The sequence below is a fragment of the Netta rufina genome (genome assembly GCF_964035555.1).
Source record: "Netta rufina genome assembly, chromosome: W".
Taxonomy (NCBI): domain Eukaryota; kingdom Metazoa; phylum Chordata; class Aves; order Anseriformes; family Anatidae; genus Netta; species Netta rufina.
In genome coordinates, this window is record NC_140139.1 from 3,939,895 (window position 1) to 3,956,619 (window position 16,725).

Genomic DNA, 16,725 nt, shown 5'->3' on the forward strand with positions numbered 1-16,725 from the left:
TCCAATACTGGTCATTTCATGAAATGTTTCAGTATTAGTAAAATTTGTGTCCCAAATGCTGAAGAACTGGGATTAAGAATAGCCTCTCTCACACATACGCAAAAAACATTTTTTCTGTTTATTTTTTATTTATTTTTTGCTAGGCAATTTTTTCTTGGTTTACATGAAGTTACTTGTATTAATTTTTGCGTGGGGAGCAGGTGTGTTTACTGCATGCTGATTTAGGATTGAATTGTTTGTGCTGAAGAGTTCTATGCCAGAAAACCATGATGTGACATTTCCAAGTACATATCTAACTGCTTTTTGTGGAAACATGACTGTTTCTTAGTTTTCTGGAGTGATGAAAAAGGCTTCCCTTGTTTAATGATTATGAGAGTTAAAATTGGGCACTTGTATTCTTTGAAAATTTCTTCAGCTATTAGTAATTAAATGTTTTTGGGATGTGTGGATTCAAGAAAATCACTTGTTGCAATCAGTGGTAAAAGTTTATTAGTGATAACGAGATGATCTGGCCATATGCTACATCTGAATTTTTAATTTGTCATTTATTAGTAATCTAGGGCTGAAGAAGTTTCAGTTGCTGCCAAATAGCAGCTGTAGACTCTGATCTTATTATTATTTTCAAGTGATTTATTAAATCTTTAACTCTATTCTTCTGTTCCTTTTTTTTTCTCCTTGTCTTTTGGTAGTCTGCAGTTCTTTGTTCTGGCTTTGGAGAACTTGGATCCTCTAAATTGGCAAACTCTACTGGATCCCAAATCTTGGACCAATTGAAATCTCCAGGTTTGGATCAATTTACCTCTCAACAAAACAATAGTAGCTCTACCACCACTACCACAACTACCGCATCATCTTGGGATCTAAAACCACCCATTACTCAGTCCTCAGTCCTCAGTCAGTTTGGTAAGTGCTTTCACATAATCTCTCTCTCTATTAGTCTGTAAAATTTCTTAATGCCAATGACAGTTTAAAATGGCCTTGATGAAAGGCTTTTTAAAATGTAATTCTAATAATAAAATTGGTTGCAAGGTTTAAGTTAAGCTTATCTGCTGGTAATAGATATTACAAATATATCACAAACTAAGTTGTGATGGGCTAAAGCCTATCCATAGAGTCTTTAGAAGTTGTTGAGCCTTCATGTAGTGACATCTTTGATTTGGTATGCCTGTCTATTTAAGTGGAACTTTGATGTGACTTCATTCTCAGCAAATCCTGGAAAAGAAGTATTTTAGTCTTTGTGCCTATGCTGCTTCTAGCTGAATATAAGGTTGTACCATATTTTTTCTCCCATTTTTTCCTCTTATAACTATTACATGAGTTTTGAATGAGCACTACATAATTTCTTCATAAAGTGCATCATATCTCCTTGTTTGAAGTCTGCATGTGCTCAGAATGATGCAGATTACTAATTTTGTCTGTTCGTAATTGGATGGATTTTTCATTTAATTAAGTACAATTGACAGGAACAGCGGTGAACGTGATAAGAAGCTGTTCTTTGCAGTTCAGTTTGTAGCAGTGTTCTCACTAAAGAATGATAGTTCTTGTATCTATCTCTTGTATGTGTGTGTTTTCAAATAGGTAAAGCAGCCAATTTGATAGCAGCTGTAATATTTTACATGCAGTAATTCTGAAAAAAATGTTTGTATGCATTTTGAGTTGCTTTCTAATGCACTTTGCCAACTGAATAAAAAACCCCTTCAGATTGCAAGTGATATGGACTTATGGTTGATGGCCAATGCTCCAAGCTGTTGTTTGGCTTTCACATCTGAAAACTGGGGAAGAGAAAAACATAGGAGAGAAAAAACTGTCTGTATCCAGTGTGTTTTGACTTTCAGCCAGATGGAGATGGTAGATGAATTCCTTCTTGTGTTGAAAATCTTTGCCTTTGTGGGGCAGGAAATCATAACTCATAATACTCTAAATTGCAACTCCAAACACCTTGAAAGTTATCACAGTTTATTGGCACAGTTAATTGCAGTGAAACTTGCCATCTTTGACTAAAATAATCCACAAGCTTTTTGATGCCTAACGTAAAGAAAGTTAAATAATGCTTGATGAAATGTGTTCATTTAAGATAAGGAATATCAAATGTTGGCATTGTTATTGCAATGGTAATATTCTATATGGAACTTGTATGATGCATGCACTAGAAAATAATAGCTGTCAAGTGTGTCAAGTCACCCAGATTCTTTCATGAAGAGCAGAGTTTAATGCTTTAATTTTTCTTTTTCCAATCACTGTCCAGACTTTAAATCCCAGCCTGAACCATCCCCAGTTCTGAGCCAGCTGACCCAGCGACAGCAGCAACAAACACAGGCAGTCCCTGTTCCTCCTCCTGGGCTGGAGTCCTTCTCATCCCAGGTGAAACTCCAAGAGCCGTCCCCAGTAGACACCTCTACAGCTGTCAGCAAAATGTTACAGCTGCCCAGTATATCTATGGAGAACCAGGCAGGGACTGCCCATCAAACCCAGCAGAAACAGATAAAACCACCAAAACGGAGGATAACTCCAGCATCCAAGGTGGGTAATTTGGTGGCACCAAGTACTTAATCATTGCGTATAAGTTTCTAGGGAGAAGAGGGGCAAAGACCATCATATGTTTTCTGTTTATAGAGCAGGGAATTCTAAGCTGGATAGTTCTACAGTCCAAAATAGAATGATGTTGTCTTTTCCAAGCACATACCTGATTGTTCTGTGTGGAAAATGACTGATGCTGAGTGATTTTGGATTGACTTAACTGGCCGCAAATTGAATGTTGGATGAATGGGGGTGGGCATGGGTGATGGTTGTGTATCGCAAAATACAGTGGCTAACACTTTCAGCCCCAGATTGGATCCAAGAATCTATAAATGAATTTCAGATTGCAATAATGGAATTAATTTGTGATGCAAACTGGGGCTTTGTGACAGATATAGTTAAGAGGAAAGATTGAGGCAGTAGCTGAAGAAGTCTAGTTATGGGAGAAGAGTGTCAGTCACTGGTATCTTTAATACAGATAGTACACAGAAAGGAACTGTGGCTTATCTTTCCCTTTTAAGATTCCTGCTTCTGCAGTGGAGATGCCTGGGTCAGCTGATGTGACAGGGTTAAATGTTCAGTTTGGAGCTCTTGAGTTTGGATCAGAGTCTGCACTCCCGGAGTTTGGATCAACTTCAAGCAGTGAGAATACCAGCCAGGCGAACAACAATAGCTCGTACTCAAAATCTGTAAAGTACGTGTGAGTTCCCCTTGTGCCTTCTGAGATGTCCTCTTGAAGGGTCAAGTTCTTGTAAAATATGTCAAGGCACCATTACTGTGTAATGGGAGGGGGAAATAGGGTGGCTTGTAAGGCTGTTTTCTGTGGATGGCATGTTAAAAGAAGTCTCTCTTCTAATTACAATCAAAACCTCACGGACAGGTTGATTTGAAGCTGCAGATGACATGAATGGAAAGAACCTTAAAGCAAGCTACCTTTTATAGAATTGCTTCCTCATGTTTGATTTTCCCGATTTTTAAATTTGCCAGAGGCTTTGTTCCTTACAACTTCAATTTTTCTGCTTTTGATCCAGGATAGATGAACCTTGTACCATATATGTGTGTCAGTAGATTGGCACCAGATTGCAGATCTGATGCTCCTATAGAATGAGAAAAGCCAAGCTTTTCAGTCTGCAGAAGCTTTTACTGAAATGCTGAAATAGGTGATGATAAAGACAAATGTGTCAATAACCCATTTTTATTCCTTACTCTTTTAGCTTTCAGTAGAAAGCTTCCTGAAGTTTATTCAGAAACACTAGTAAAAATGAACTTCCACATTCATTTCTAGTTCTATAAATGATTTAAGCTGTTTAGAAAATAAAACTCCTGCATGTTTCAGGGTTGTTTTTTTTTTTATTCTTTGCATATTGTGTTAGACTGCTACTGTAATGTTAGATTTCTATTCTAAGAAGATTAGGTGTTTATCATCATATTCTGGACTTTATGGATCTAGTTTATTAAGAAAGGTTATAATCATGAATTTATCCTTTGAGAGGATGGAAATAAGTTGACAAGTGTGTGTCAAGTATTGTTTGGTTGGGCTTACGGGAGGAAGGTGAATGGTGCTTAAAGCAGCTGGTGTTTTTGAAGTAATTATTGGGGACCAAAACAAAATTGTATTTTTTCATGATTTCCTCTAAAATACATAGTGTAAATCTGACTATGTCTTATTTAAGTAGTTTTAGATAGCTGTGTAGGAGCTGATATTTTCATGAAGGTGTTTGATATCTCATTTACCATCATAGTAAATAATTTTTACTTTTTTCAGTGATCCTTTGAATACCTCTTTGCCAATATCCGATACAGTACAGGAGTCCACCTACACAACCTCTGCCATCACCTCTTCTAGCCTGACCTGCTCATCCCAGAGCACTAGCCTGGTAACAACAACTTCCTCCTATGAACAGATTTCTGTGCATAGTAGGATAGCGTACCAAAGCTCCATGGCTCCATCTGAACCACTCCCTATTGCAGTTACGGTGAGTGAACTTCAGAAATAAGACCTAGAAAAAGATGAAATATTCTTATTCATGTTGGACTCGTATAACCCTGCTACGTCAATGTTTTTAACCAAGCCAAGTGGTTTCTTTGATTCCCAAGCCCACCCTGTTATTTGTGTTTTCTTTTCCTATTGTGTAGCCGTTTTGGGCTGTACTGTATTTGGGATATAATTGCGTCCTCTGATTTTATGGGTCTTGACATCTTAAATTGCCGCCTGACCTTTTTTCTTAGTAACACTTCAACATTCTAGTTGAGTTTCCTTCCCTGAGGCTTAGCTTTTAAAAAAGGAACTCACTGTCAATGTAAATATTAATCATGGTATTCTGCCATAACTTGACAGTTTCTATTCAAAGGCATATAATTTATTAAATTTATAAGGAATCTAGCAAATAGATCTCAAACTGGCTTTGGCCCCTCTAGCGTTATTCTTTTGTTGGATTTAAACACCAGTAGGAATTAGTATTGTTTTATTTTAAAAGGATAGGGTGAGATCTGATCAAGGACAGAGGATCTCTTGAGAGATACTCAAAAGCACCTACTTTTTGTATGCAGAATGTAGGTTTGTTTAAAAAGAATAATTTATTGAATGTTTAAGGAACTTGTGAGAGATTGTAAGTTTATTTACTTCTGGCCTTTGTTATGTAATGGTTCAGTCACACTTGTCTTCTGCACTAGCTCGTATGTACTGGCGAGGATCAAGCGTAGACTATCCACTTCTATATTCCAGCGTTATCCAAAAAACAACTGGTGCTTCTTAAGTCTTATCTTTCAATGGAAAAAAAATGGCGTCTGTGTAACTTGGATAGTTAAAATTGTGAGTTGCATTAGATCAAAAGCACAACCATTTCCTAGATGTTAATTCAATCCTTTCTTTCATATTGGTGTGAACCTGAAGTTTGTTATATACAGTACATGGGAAGGTCTCCTGCTGATGGGTGTAGTATGGGCAGTGTATGGGATTCTGTATGTTCAGGACACTTTGTGCTCGAGAATTTTATGTGGTTTTGTTAAAGGCAGTAAAAAGCTAATTTTCTGCCTGGTTTGTCTTTCAATTTAGAATGAATATAGAATTTTGCATGAAGCACGTTAAATGTGTGATTCATTTGGAAAATGTGATATACCTATGAGATGATTTATTAATTTCTCCTGTGTTTACAGAATGGACACAGTGGTGGTAGAACACAGGCAGCTCTTGACAGTAAGTTTACAAAGCTTGGATGTGTACAGGACTCTAATGACTCTTTCTAGTCTTTCTTTACAAATTGGTATGCACACAGTTGTAGCAATATGACATCTGGTTTAAGGTTTTATATAGTTCTGACTAATTTTTGGCTGATCAATCTGAGTTTATTTTGTACTTACAGAGGATGTACTGCTTGCTTATTGGAGAAAACTGAAATACGGAAACAGCTCTATTGAATCTGTACCCAGTGTGTATAACCCTGAGCAGTCTTAAGCATTAGAAAAGCTGCTTTGCTGGTTTTTTTTCCCCTTTTTGGATTTCTCTACTGCAAATTACTTAATATACAATTTCTTATACATTCTTCCAGCTCTTGTTTGGAAAGCTGCAATTAGCATTTAGTGGCAATGAAACAGTCATTCTTTGAAAGCACCTCTTGCTGGGTGTAATGCTCAATTGCTACCCTGTGGGACATAAGGGTGACTAACATGCTCCTTCTGCTGGGTTGCTTGCTATCTTGCAATAGATTAACAGTGTTGTCTGATACAGACAATACTGTTCTCTTCATTTTGGCCTTTTTCTTTTTTTTTTTTTTTTTCTTGGCATGTGGTAATTTACTTGTAGCACCCCAGTAGCTCTCTTCCCAGAGTCAAAATAATTAAAATGTAATTTTCACTCTTTTGACTTTTATATTCTGGGTTATGGAAGTTTCTAGCAGCTTGAATTAAAATCTTTTGGAATTCCAGCACTTCAGTTTTAAGTCTATCAATCTTTTAAACATCTCAGGTATGTCAGCAGCAGGACAGTTTTTTTTATATTTCTGAGTGCCAAGAACTTGAGTATTCAGACCTATAAACTGTTTTGTTAATGCCAATTTCTGTTCAGGTGAGCAGGAGGAAGGGTATATGCCTAAACAGTTACTTATTAAAGATTTTAATGGATAGGACAACTTTGCAAATAGAAAATTTATTTACTCTCATGTATAGAATTAACCATTTTGTAAATTCACTACGGGATTTGTCTTTTTGCTATGGAAAACAAAGATCTGAGATTTTTTTTGTAATTACTGTGTAACAGTTTTATTAGTCCCTTTTTCTATACTGGTTCCCTTTGACAGCATTTCTATTTTTTTCTTTATCTCAGGCCCATAAACCAGAATCAGCCTTCTACTGTGTATCTATTTCATGTGTCCAAACTATTTTGAAATTCTCTTTTTGTAAACATTTGAAAGCACTGACTGTTTTCCTTCCGTATATGCCGCTAATATCCTTAGTTGGTCATCTCTCATCTTTCCTACTGGTGCTCTTTAATGTCCAGGTCTCATCCTTCCTAAACATGAAGCTGTTCAAAACATGCTAGGATTATAATTCTGACCATCCTATTTGTCTTCTGGTTTTCTTCTTAATGAAGATGGTGATTCTGTCCCTTATACTGGGGGTGTCTACTTTGATTTCAAGGAGTGAATCACAGAATTGAAGGGGTTGGAAGGGACCTCAAAAGATCATTGGGTCCAACCCCCCTGCCAAAGCAGGTTCCTCAGAGCAGGCTGCCCAGGTAGGCATCCAGATGGGCCTTAAATATCTCCAGAGAAGGAGACTCCACAACCTCCCTGGGCAGCCTGTTCCAATGGTCTGTCACCCTCACTGTGAAGAAGGTCTTTCGCATGTTGGTACAGAACTTCCCGGGCTCTATCTTGTGGCCATTACTCCTTGTCCTCTCCCCGCAAACCACTGAGAAGAGGTTGGCCAAATCCCTCTGTCTCCCACACCTCAGGTATTTATACACATTGATGAGATTTTATTTTTAAAGTGTTACATGTTTGAGTCAGTACTCCAGACAGATTAGTTTTATGTGCTCTTTGTACCCCAATGATCCAAATCTCAGGCATCAATAGTGCTGTGTAGGTTGGAGTGAAGAATTGGAGCTGTAGGTAAACTTTTGCAGTGCCTTTAAGAGTACAAACACGTTCTGTTTGAAGAAAGGGATTGGAATCAAATGCAAAGAACTTTGAAATGAGGATGGACTTGTGAGCAAAGTCTAATAATCAGATACTGGGAGGTGAAGCATAAAAGACTGTAGTTTACTACATGTATACAGGTAAAAATTATAATTCTGTGAGTGAAGAGCTTAAAGAGAGAAATTGATAGTTCTGGTGCCATCTGACTTTTCCTTAATAGCCAGATGGCTTAACACCATTCCTTGTTCTTAACAGCCAGATTTTTGTAAACCAAGGTAGAATACTTAATGTTCCTGAATCCAGCTTGGGAGTCAGGTATGCTGGAATTTGTCTCTGACTGCCTCTTTTTCAATTCATTGCAGCTACTTCATCAGTTCCAGTGTCTAAGACAGAGCCTTCTCCCTCACTATCTTCTGCTGGTTCTATGCCTAGCGTGGTGTCCACCACCACTTCGCTTCTGTCTTCAGCATCGCAGCACGCGGCAACGTTGCCCAGCTTGTCTCAGTCCAGTGACTTGGCCAGCAGCTCACTTTCCCAGTTAAGCAGGTATGGTAGGAGTTGTGGTAACCTGTGAAGGGAAAAATGTTCTGGGGAAAGGGCAAATATAAGGGTGGCTGACATTGGGGTTATCAGCTGACAGGGTGCTCTTTTCTGACAGTAACTGGAATTAAGAGATTCAGAAGAGGATGTTTCTGTTTGCAAAGTAGGGCTGCCTCTTTATGTTACAGCAGTGCTGCCCTCAAATTTTCATGGCATATAAACACCTTTGTGTTTCAAGGGGCTCTATGCATGCTGGTAGGAGTTTTAGTTGGAAAACTGTTGGGCAGATACTGAGTGCTGATATTGTATAAACTCACTTTAGGATAGAATAAATCTTGTGGTTAAAAATTAATGAGAACAAAATATACGACATCTTGTTATCTGTCTACCTTCTGTTATGTTGAAGCATCTTGTTAATTGAAACATCCTGTTATCTGTCGACCCTCAGTTAGGCTGAAACTTGAGATAACTTGAGTCAACCTTCTGTTGTCTTGTTAACTGAGACATCCCGTTATCTGCCGACCATCAGTTAGGCTGAAACTTGAGATAGCTTGAGCCAACTCGGCATTTCTGCAGCTTGGAAAACAACTGATTCATCCTACCTGGCATTCTTTAAGCAAAAGGTGAAAAGTGCATCACGAGGAAGACCTACGGTCTTCCTCCCAAAGACCACTGCCCACGTCCCGAAGACCCCGGCCCACAATTCTTGGGAGGCTTTGCGCAAGCACAAGGACTGATAAGCTAATTAGCATACGAAGCCAGAGTAGGCGGGTTTAGGTAATGAATATGTATAGGCGTTAATAGAATATTCATTGTTTTGCTGTATAAATATGAGATGGTTTGTTACTTTGAACATGCACAATAGGTGGAGAGATCCCCCATGCATCCAGCGCTGCAATAAAGAATATACCACTTAAGGAAATTTCGGCTTCGATCTTTGAATCAGTGCCATGACAAGATGATGCCTGAACTCCAGGCATGTCTGACTTGGTTGTGCTGGTAGCTGTTGTCTGAGTCTCTGCCATAGGTCAGATAATTAATGAATGAAGGCTTCTCACAAGGGAAGGGTGGACAAGGAAATGGTTTAAAACTGTATGCTGGACTCAGTCATTTATTTTATTGCTGCCTGAATTGGTGTCATCCTATTTCCTCCAGATGGGGAATTGGTTTTAAAGGCTTGAAGGAAAATTAATCTGTTGAAACTGATAATAGTCTGACCCAGCACCTTGAAGAGCTTGTGACAGAAGTCTTTGCCCTTAAAATAGGTCATATGATTCAGTCAAGAGCTTTGTTAAAAAACACTGCTCTATTTTCTTGTAGCTATTTCTATGGAGAATATTAAAATACATGTTGTTATTAGGATCTCTTTTGCTTCTGATTCACATTATGAGCTTTTTAAACACCAAATCATAAGTGCTTTGTATGTCTGTTTGGCTTTGTTCAGTATTAATTTGTTTATTTTGCTTATTTATATTGTACTTTTTTGTGTTCTTGACCTTGAATGTAAGGTAGAACTTTTAAGTGTAAATGTTTGCGAACCAGTTTGTTGCTTTTCAAGGAGACATTTAAAGAGCTTTGGATTGCAAATGAATGTTGGTGCTGCTGTTACTACCTCAAACTCACAGGCCTGGTCAGGTAGGGAAAAAAGTGGTGCTAATGCAGAGCTGCTTTCTAAAATGAAGTTATCTCAAATGTTTTTCATCAGTGACTTCCTTATTCTCAAATTTTACAGTATGTATAAAACTGAACTGATTGTTCTGATTCATCTTTTGAATAAGGAAAAGGCTTTTAGGGGTTGTAGTGGTTTGAACAAGCATTGATTAAATTAACTAATTCTGTAGTAGTATGTCTAATTTTCCTGCTTTCACAGGTGCTATTTGTTTGCTTTTTTATTTTGAGCCTTGCCTTTTGAAGAGAGTATCGAGGCTGTTGGCAGAGTTATGGAGCACATACCTTAACAGATCTAGTTAGCTGAACTAAAGAAATGCAGTTAAAACATGAGAAATGTTGTGAATCAAACCAAAGCACTGCCTCACCTAGTACCTGTCCCCTGTGATATCCAGCAGCAGTTGCTCAGGGAAAGACTAATTAACAAGCCATGTGTTATGTGAAACTTTCTGGTATGTTCTGGTTTTGGAATTTACATGACTTGGAAGTATTGCTGTATAATTGCTAAAACAACTATTGTTTTTTTTCTAAAAATATAGTAAACTGATAATTAGAAATGATTGGTGTTTATCATGTTTCTTGTTATTAATAGTTCTCTTATTTTTTTATTAAACAGTAGGTAGATATTAAAGAAAATTTACCTGTAGGGGTGTGTGTGTGCATATACATACAGTGTGTGTATATAGTTTTTTCTAGGAAAAATTCATTGTTAATTCTTTGCAATTTCTTTCTAGCTCCCTTTCCAATCATCAGAGCAGCCTCTCCCTTGTCTCAGTGTTGTCTTCAAGCACATCACATGCAGTAAGTCCTGTTTGCGTTTCAACAGATGTTTGGCATATATAGTCAGTGTTAACCCGAGGATGAAGACCCTCTCTTAAAGTTCATTGTGTCCCAGTACACCAAGAACTGAGACAAGAGGCTTGTCTTGGGAGAAGGACTGCTAGCCCTCTAGTGACAAAAAGATTGTCATTACTACTTGTGATTTGTACTAGATCAAGAATTAAATATTAGAGACTGGCCAGTCATACAGCTTCAGAGAAAATTTTTACCCAGGAAGGGGAGATGGAGTGAAGAGAATTTCTTGCAGCAACTGTATTAAAAATAATATTTAGAAGTGGCTGTCTGAAACTGCTTCAAAAGGTGGAATGTTAGCAATCTACACTGGAGAGGTTAGCAGGCAAAGTGTGGTGTGATGGAATGATATATATCATGACAAATGCTTCATGACAGATGATACTGGAGTTTACCATGTGATGATGTTGTCATGTGAGTAATTCATTAGAGTGAGGCAAATGGTATCGAATACAGTACTGTAGGTGAGATTACACAAATGGAAGTCAGACACTGCTTTATTATGTGATAGTGTACTTCTGTACAATCCCAGTTAGGGTGTGCTGATAGGCTTTTGCTCTTCTTTTATTTGTGTATTTAGTTTGTAATGCTTCATCCTGACTGAATGTGTAACTTGAAAATTCACATTTAGGCAAATGTCCTTCTTCCCTGTTGTGGGAGCTGTTTTAGCTTCTGTGTGTCGATGACACTGTTTTGCAAGTGTCATCAGCTTTTACAGTTAAAGCACTGTATTTTGCTGGATTCAAACCAGGAACTCTGTTATACTTGCGTTCCTGTAATATATCTGGTCTGCGGTTGCTTACCACATTGATTTTGTTGTGGGGCGTTGCAGTTTTAATGTTTTAAATTCCGCAAAGTGCATTGAGGAAATGACAATAGCAGTGTCCTGTATTCTGAAAAAAATACTGTCTTTTGGAAGAATATAGACATTTATTTTATATAATAAGTACTAGCTGAAATGAGTAAACAGTCAAATGGCAAGAAAGAATGCAATGGAGGGATGTTTGAGTTTTTGTGATACAATTCTGTGATGATATAGCTGCCTAATTTAAACTTTAATAATTTTCTTTGAATACTTGAAAATCACAAGCATGCGACTTAGTTGCTTGCTTGGTACATAAGTAATGCATTTACTATTAAACATTCTCTTGCATGTGCTGCTGTTACTTATAAGATTGTCTTTTTTCCACAGCGTCTTCCACTGTGGTTTTGCTCTGTGATCCTCAATCTTTTTGTCTCCTTTCTAGCACACTAGTGTTGAGAACACAACTTCGCTCCAGCCCTCAACAACCTTTTCAACTGCTTCAACCTCAGCCACTAGTAGCACCACCTCTTCGGTTGTCAGCATGGCAAGCAGTATGAACACTACAAACAGCCTTGGCCTGAGCGTTACCAGTGTGTCTATACCAGCTGCTACCACGCGGGCAGCTCCCTTAGTGTCTTCAGGTTTGCAATATTAACAGATCACATGGATAGACAGAGGACTCCAGTCTGCAGGGCTGTCAGTTGAGCATCTCACCAGCAATAACTACGCTAAGAAATCCACACTCTTGAATAGCATTTTCAGTATGCTTTATTTGCTGGCTTATAAAATGAAGCTGCCTGATTTTGTGTATTTGAAGTATTTGTTAGGGTGTGATGTGTGGCATTTATATAGCACGTTCTATCCCTAAAGAGCTTTATAAATAGACACCAGAGCAGTTCTCACTTCAAGTTTTGGACTAGAAGACTTGCACAGTTTATATTCCAGGTTGTGATCAGCTCTTGACCGTCAGTTTACATTAGCTTTCCTTTCAGTCTTCTTTGCGACTTGAATTCATTTGGCAGTATCAAAGTACACTGCAGTGTCCTCATTATCATGTGTCATATCCCTACTGCCACATCTGCAGAGAGGAAAAAAGCTGTCTGATGTGTGGCTTATTCCACAGCAATAATCACTTCTTCCAAAGCATCCACTGACAGAAGGTGGGAAGGCTTCTTCTACTGAAGTGGAAGCAATGCTAAATTTCTTTGCTCTTCTAATCAACATAACCTGCTAAAAGGAAATTCTGTGGAGGGAAGTGAATGATGTAAATATTAAGATCAAACTTAAATACACAAGAATTTCTCATTTCCTATTCCCACTCTTTGTAAATGAAGCGTCTGACTAGCCAAAGTGCCTTTTTACCCTTCTGCTTACTAGCTCTGCTTCATAGAGGCACCTGAGACTGTCTCAATCTTCTTTATTTTCCCAAATGCAATAAGTAACCCACAAAAAGTTTACTAGCGATATTTAGTGCTTTCTGGTCCCTTGCTGGCAGCAAGGGGAAATGTGTTGACAGGGCAGAAAATGAAAGAAAATAATTTGCTCTCAGATCAAGAACAATGCCTACGTTTTACCTTCAGGAGGGGACCAAGGAAAGGAGAGAAGTTCCTGTAATCCGCTCAGAGTAAATGACAAAATTGGGATGTTTTCTGCAGAGGCTATTTTGAATTTGAAGTAGTCTGTGCTTTCCCTTCCTTTAGGTATGGTTCAACTTTTCAGGCTATTTTGAGCATTTTCATCAATTAGCACTAAATTTTACTGTTCTTTAAAAGCTACGATAGTGCAGCTGCCAGGGCTCGTGAGCTATGTTGTCTCGGTGCTGAAGCCTTTTCTAAAGGCTTGTTAAAGTGTCTGCATTTTGGTTCTACAGGCAAAGCTCCCCCAAATCTGCCCCAAGGTGTACCGCCCTTGTTGCATAACCAGTATATTGTGGGACCTGGAGGACTTCTACCTGCCTACCCAGTAAGCAATTTAATTGTACCTGTCCTTGTTTACTTAAACCTTGGTGCAAGTGGGCCCTCCAGACCTCTTGCTGTCTATGCCAAGGCATTTGTTTTGTCATGTATTGCACCTGGAATTCTTCTTCCAAATGCCAAAGAAATATGCAATATATTCAGTGGGAGTTTACTGTTCATAGAAAATTTCAAAATTGGTGTGGCTGCTGTCAAAGCTGAGCATGTGTTCTGCTGTGGTTTTTGGTGGTATAAGGTTTTAGGCCTTTTCATTAAATTTAGACTTATTCAGGTTTGTGTTACTGGAATAGACTTACCATAGTAATGGTCGAACTGTGCGATGTGTCCTGTCTGTCATAGTTTGAAAGGCTGCACAAAGATTTTTGATGTCTGACCAAGATCAACATCTCATTATCTAATTTTTGAATCAGAAACTAACTGCTTTACTTATCGCATTGAATGTGAGGGGTGAGCTCGATAAAGACATTCATTATGTCTTTGTCATATTCTCTGAAAGAATAATTGCAGAAAAGACTTGTTTTTATTCCCAAATCTGAATGCCCAGTAGATCTTTATTAATTCATGAATGATGCATCTGTAAAAACAGTATTGAAGACTGCACAGGCAGACTCTCCTCAGAGGACTACTGTCACCTGAAAACAATATTAGAGTGACAAACCATTTTAAGCTCTACTAGCCTTACAATTTTACAGTGCTTCGTGATTACACAATACAGCATAGAGCCATACACCTTTAACATAGACTTGTCCTAGATCAAACTGTGTTTAAAGCCCCAAATTTGTCAGCATCAGAGAAAAGTGTTATAATGATGTTGTATTTTTATCTGTCTTCAAGCAGATTTATGGTTATGATGATCTACAGATGCTTCAATCCAGGCTGCCAATGGTAAGTAAATAGCTTGGTTTATTTCATTTTAAGCATTATCTTCAGTATTGATCCTCTGTCCAACACAAATTGCTTTGCTCAGTGGTGATTAAGAGCTTATCCTTATGTTCTGTTTTTTTAATATCCACAGTTTCTTTAGGTGATATAAATGGGTATAGAGCGATTGTTACATTTGTCCATCTGCAAACTCCATCTTTTCAAAGTCTTTTCAAAGCTAGTTGAAATCTGAGCATGAGCTTCTCTCTTAGCAAGGGGTGGGCTTGAACAACAAGACATAGTACACAAATTGACAGCCACTGGGTGCACTAACAGGTTGCTGAAGCTATTAAAGCTGGAGTTCTTTGCATGCATCGTGGTAACAAATGCATCGGCAGGTAAGCTGCAGGAGAGGAAGTACACAATTTTCTTTCTTAAATGAATCCAGAATATAAATGATGTATTGGAGAAACTTGAATCACGGGTAGTTAGATTCACAGGGAACCTCAGCCTAGAATGCAGAAAGGTGAGAAGTTGTTTCCCCCCACCCCAAAACTGGGGTAAGGAACTCAGAAAGGCTGGTAGTATGTAACTGAGAAAAGTCAAAGGATTGATTAATGCACTGTATCCATAAAGGCAAAACTGGAGCAATGAGTGAGCAGTGATCTGGAAGGAGGTATTACTGGATGAAGATTGTAATTAAGCAAGTTAGTACCGAGTCTTCCATGTGGAATCTGGGGGTTAGCTAAATGGAGTACAGGGATGTCCCAGACAAAACCCTGTCTGTCTGCTCATCATCAAAATCAAAGGAAGAGTAGGCCACAAGTGATAATGCGGTTAAGATTTGGAAACATTCTATGCAAACAGAAACCACTTGAGAAAAATGGTGTTTCAGAAGAACCAGTCTGACAGATAACTGAATTAGTTAGAAAAAAAAAATGTGGACAATATCTGATAATTAATACTAAATTGGGGGGAAAAAAAAGTATTGCCAGAAGAAATTAAAAGTGAGACCCAAAATAAAGTATCAGGTAATGAAAAAAGGTAGAATATTTCCTGTAATGGGAAAATCAAGGCCATGGAAAAAGTACTTAGCTTCAGAAGAGGCTTCATACCTGTCAGACAATTGGAGTGGAAAACTGACATGTCTGTTATTTGGAAGTTGTTCATGTATTCAGCAGACCTTAAATTTAGGTCCAATATAAATAGCACACAATGATTTGGAAATAAGTGATGAAGGTTTCTGGAAAATCTTTTGTATGAGGATGTCTTACTTTCTAGTGAAAGTTTTTTGAAACCCAGGAAAGTTGCAGTGAGAGCAGATAAAGTCACATTGAGATAAAAGGAAAGACCTGGCAGCTTGATATCAGTTCTGGAAAAAAAATATAGGATGGCTACAAAAATATAGCAGATATGTTGTACAAATTGAGGTGAAGCTATTCAAAACAAGTAAGAAATACTATAATGAATTAGGGAAATGACAATATTGGTATTAAAATAAGAACATGCTTGGATCAAAAAAAAAAAGAAAACTATGACAGGTCTACTGCAAGGAGGAGTGTTAGGAGTAGGTTCATGGTTCTACACCAGATGTACTTCCCACAGAACAGACTGTGATGACATGTCTGTGATAATGCGAGTTCATTAATGACAAGGCAATGAAACTGGAAACATGGGAAGGCTCTCCAGGAAGCGTAGGTGGAAGAAATGAGGCAAGGGAGTGAGTGTATGAGCTGTAGCCTGGGCTCAGTGCAGAAGAGCAAGAAGTGCAGGATTTGCTGGGCTGATGTCAGGGTGTGTGCCTGGGGCTGCTGTCACACAAAACATGTGCTGTCCAAGCCTGTGTCTTGGCCCACGGCTGTTGGTTGGGGGGAGTGTGTTTGGGATCTCCTGCCTCATCCCTACTCTTCCATGGGTGTTGTTTGAAGGTTCTTGCTGGAAAGATGGTGTAGTTGGGTTTTCCCCTGTTATTCCCATAAAAGCAGAGGATGCTGGAGTGGGGATCTGGTGCTGTAGGTTTTGGTTTGTGAAGAGAGGAAAAGGAGTTAGATAAATAAAGTAGCAGAGAAGAGCGGTTGCTGGATATGATGCAACATCTCTGAAGTGATTTTTATGAAGGTTCAGGCGGCTGATTCTTAAGTGTGTGCATTCAGTAAGGGACGGTGTCCATGTCAGCTTGGACATTTGGGGGTTACCCCTGCATTTAGCTGACAAGGAATGGGGTACCAATGGTGTCATGGGGACAGGAGAATGTCAGTGAGGCTGCTTTTGTTTCAGGGCAGCACTGGAATTAGTTCAAAGCAGCTGTCCGCAGCTGCCAGTGTGGGCTTGGTGGGGGAGAAAATAAGGCTTGTGCTGGGGATCTGTGTGTGGG

At 38.6% G+C, this 16,725-nt stretch overlaps 1 protein-coding gene across 5 annotated transcripts in view; it reads left to right on the plus strand.

The window, feature by feature from the left end:
- LOC311220826 (ubiquitin-associated protein 2-like) overlaps positions 1 to 16,725 on the plus strand; it is a 114,500-nt gene that overhangs the window by 86,914 nt on the left and 10,861 nt on the right. For 4 of the 5 annotated variants that reach the window (XM_084304455.1, XM_084304456.1, XM_084304452.1 and 1 more), the window contains exons 12-21: positions 690 to 903; positions 2,246 to 2,520; positions 3,039 to 3,211; positions 4,283 to 4,493; positions 5,674 to 5,713; positions 8,015 to 8,198; positions 10,595 to 10,661; positions 11,960 to 12,158; positions 13,388 to 13,479; positions 14,325 to 14,375. In XM_084304455.1, coding sequence (XP_084160581.1) covers positions 690 to 903; positions 2,246 to 2,520; positions 3,039 to 3,211; positions 4,283 to 4,493; positions 5,674 to 5,713; positions 8,015 to 8,198; positions 10,595 to 10,661; positions 11,960 to 12,158; positions 13,388 to 13,479; positions 14,325 to 14,375 — 1,506 coding nt within the window. The remainder of the gene's footprint in view (positions 1 to 689; positions 904 to 2,245; positions 2,521 to 3,038; positions 3,212 to 4,282; positions 4,494 to 5,673; positions 5,714 to 8,014; positions 8,199 to 10,594; positions 10,662 to 11,959; positions 12,159 to 13,387; positions 13,480 to 14,324; positions 14,376 to 16,725) is intronic. The other variant, XM_084304454.1, reaches the window with a different exon arrangement.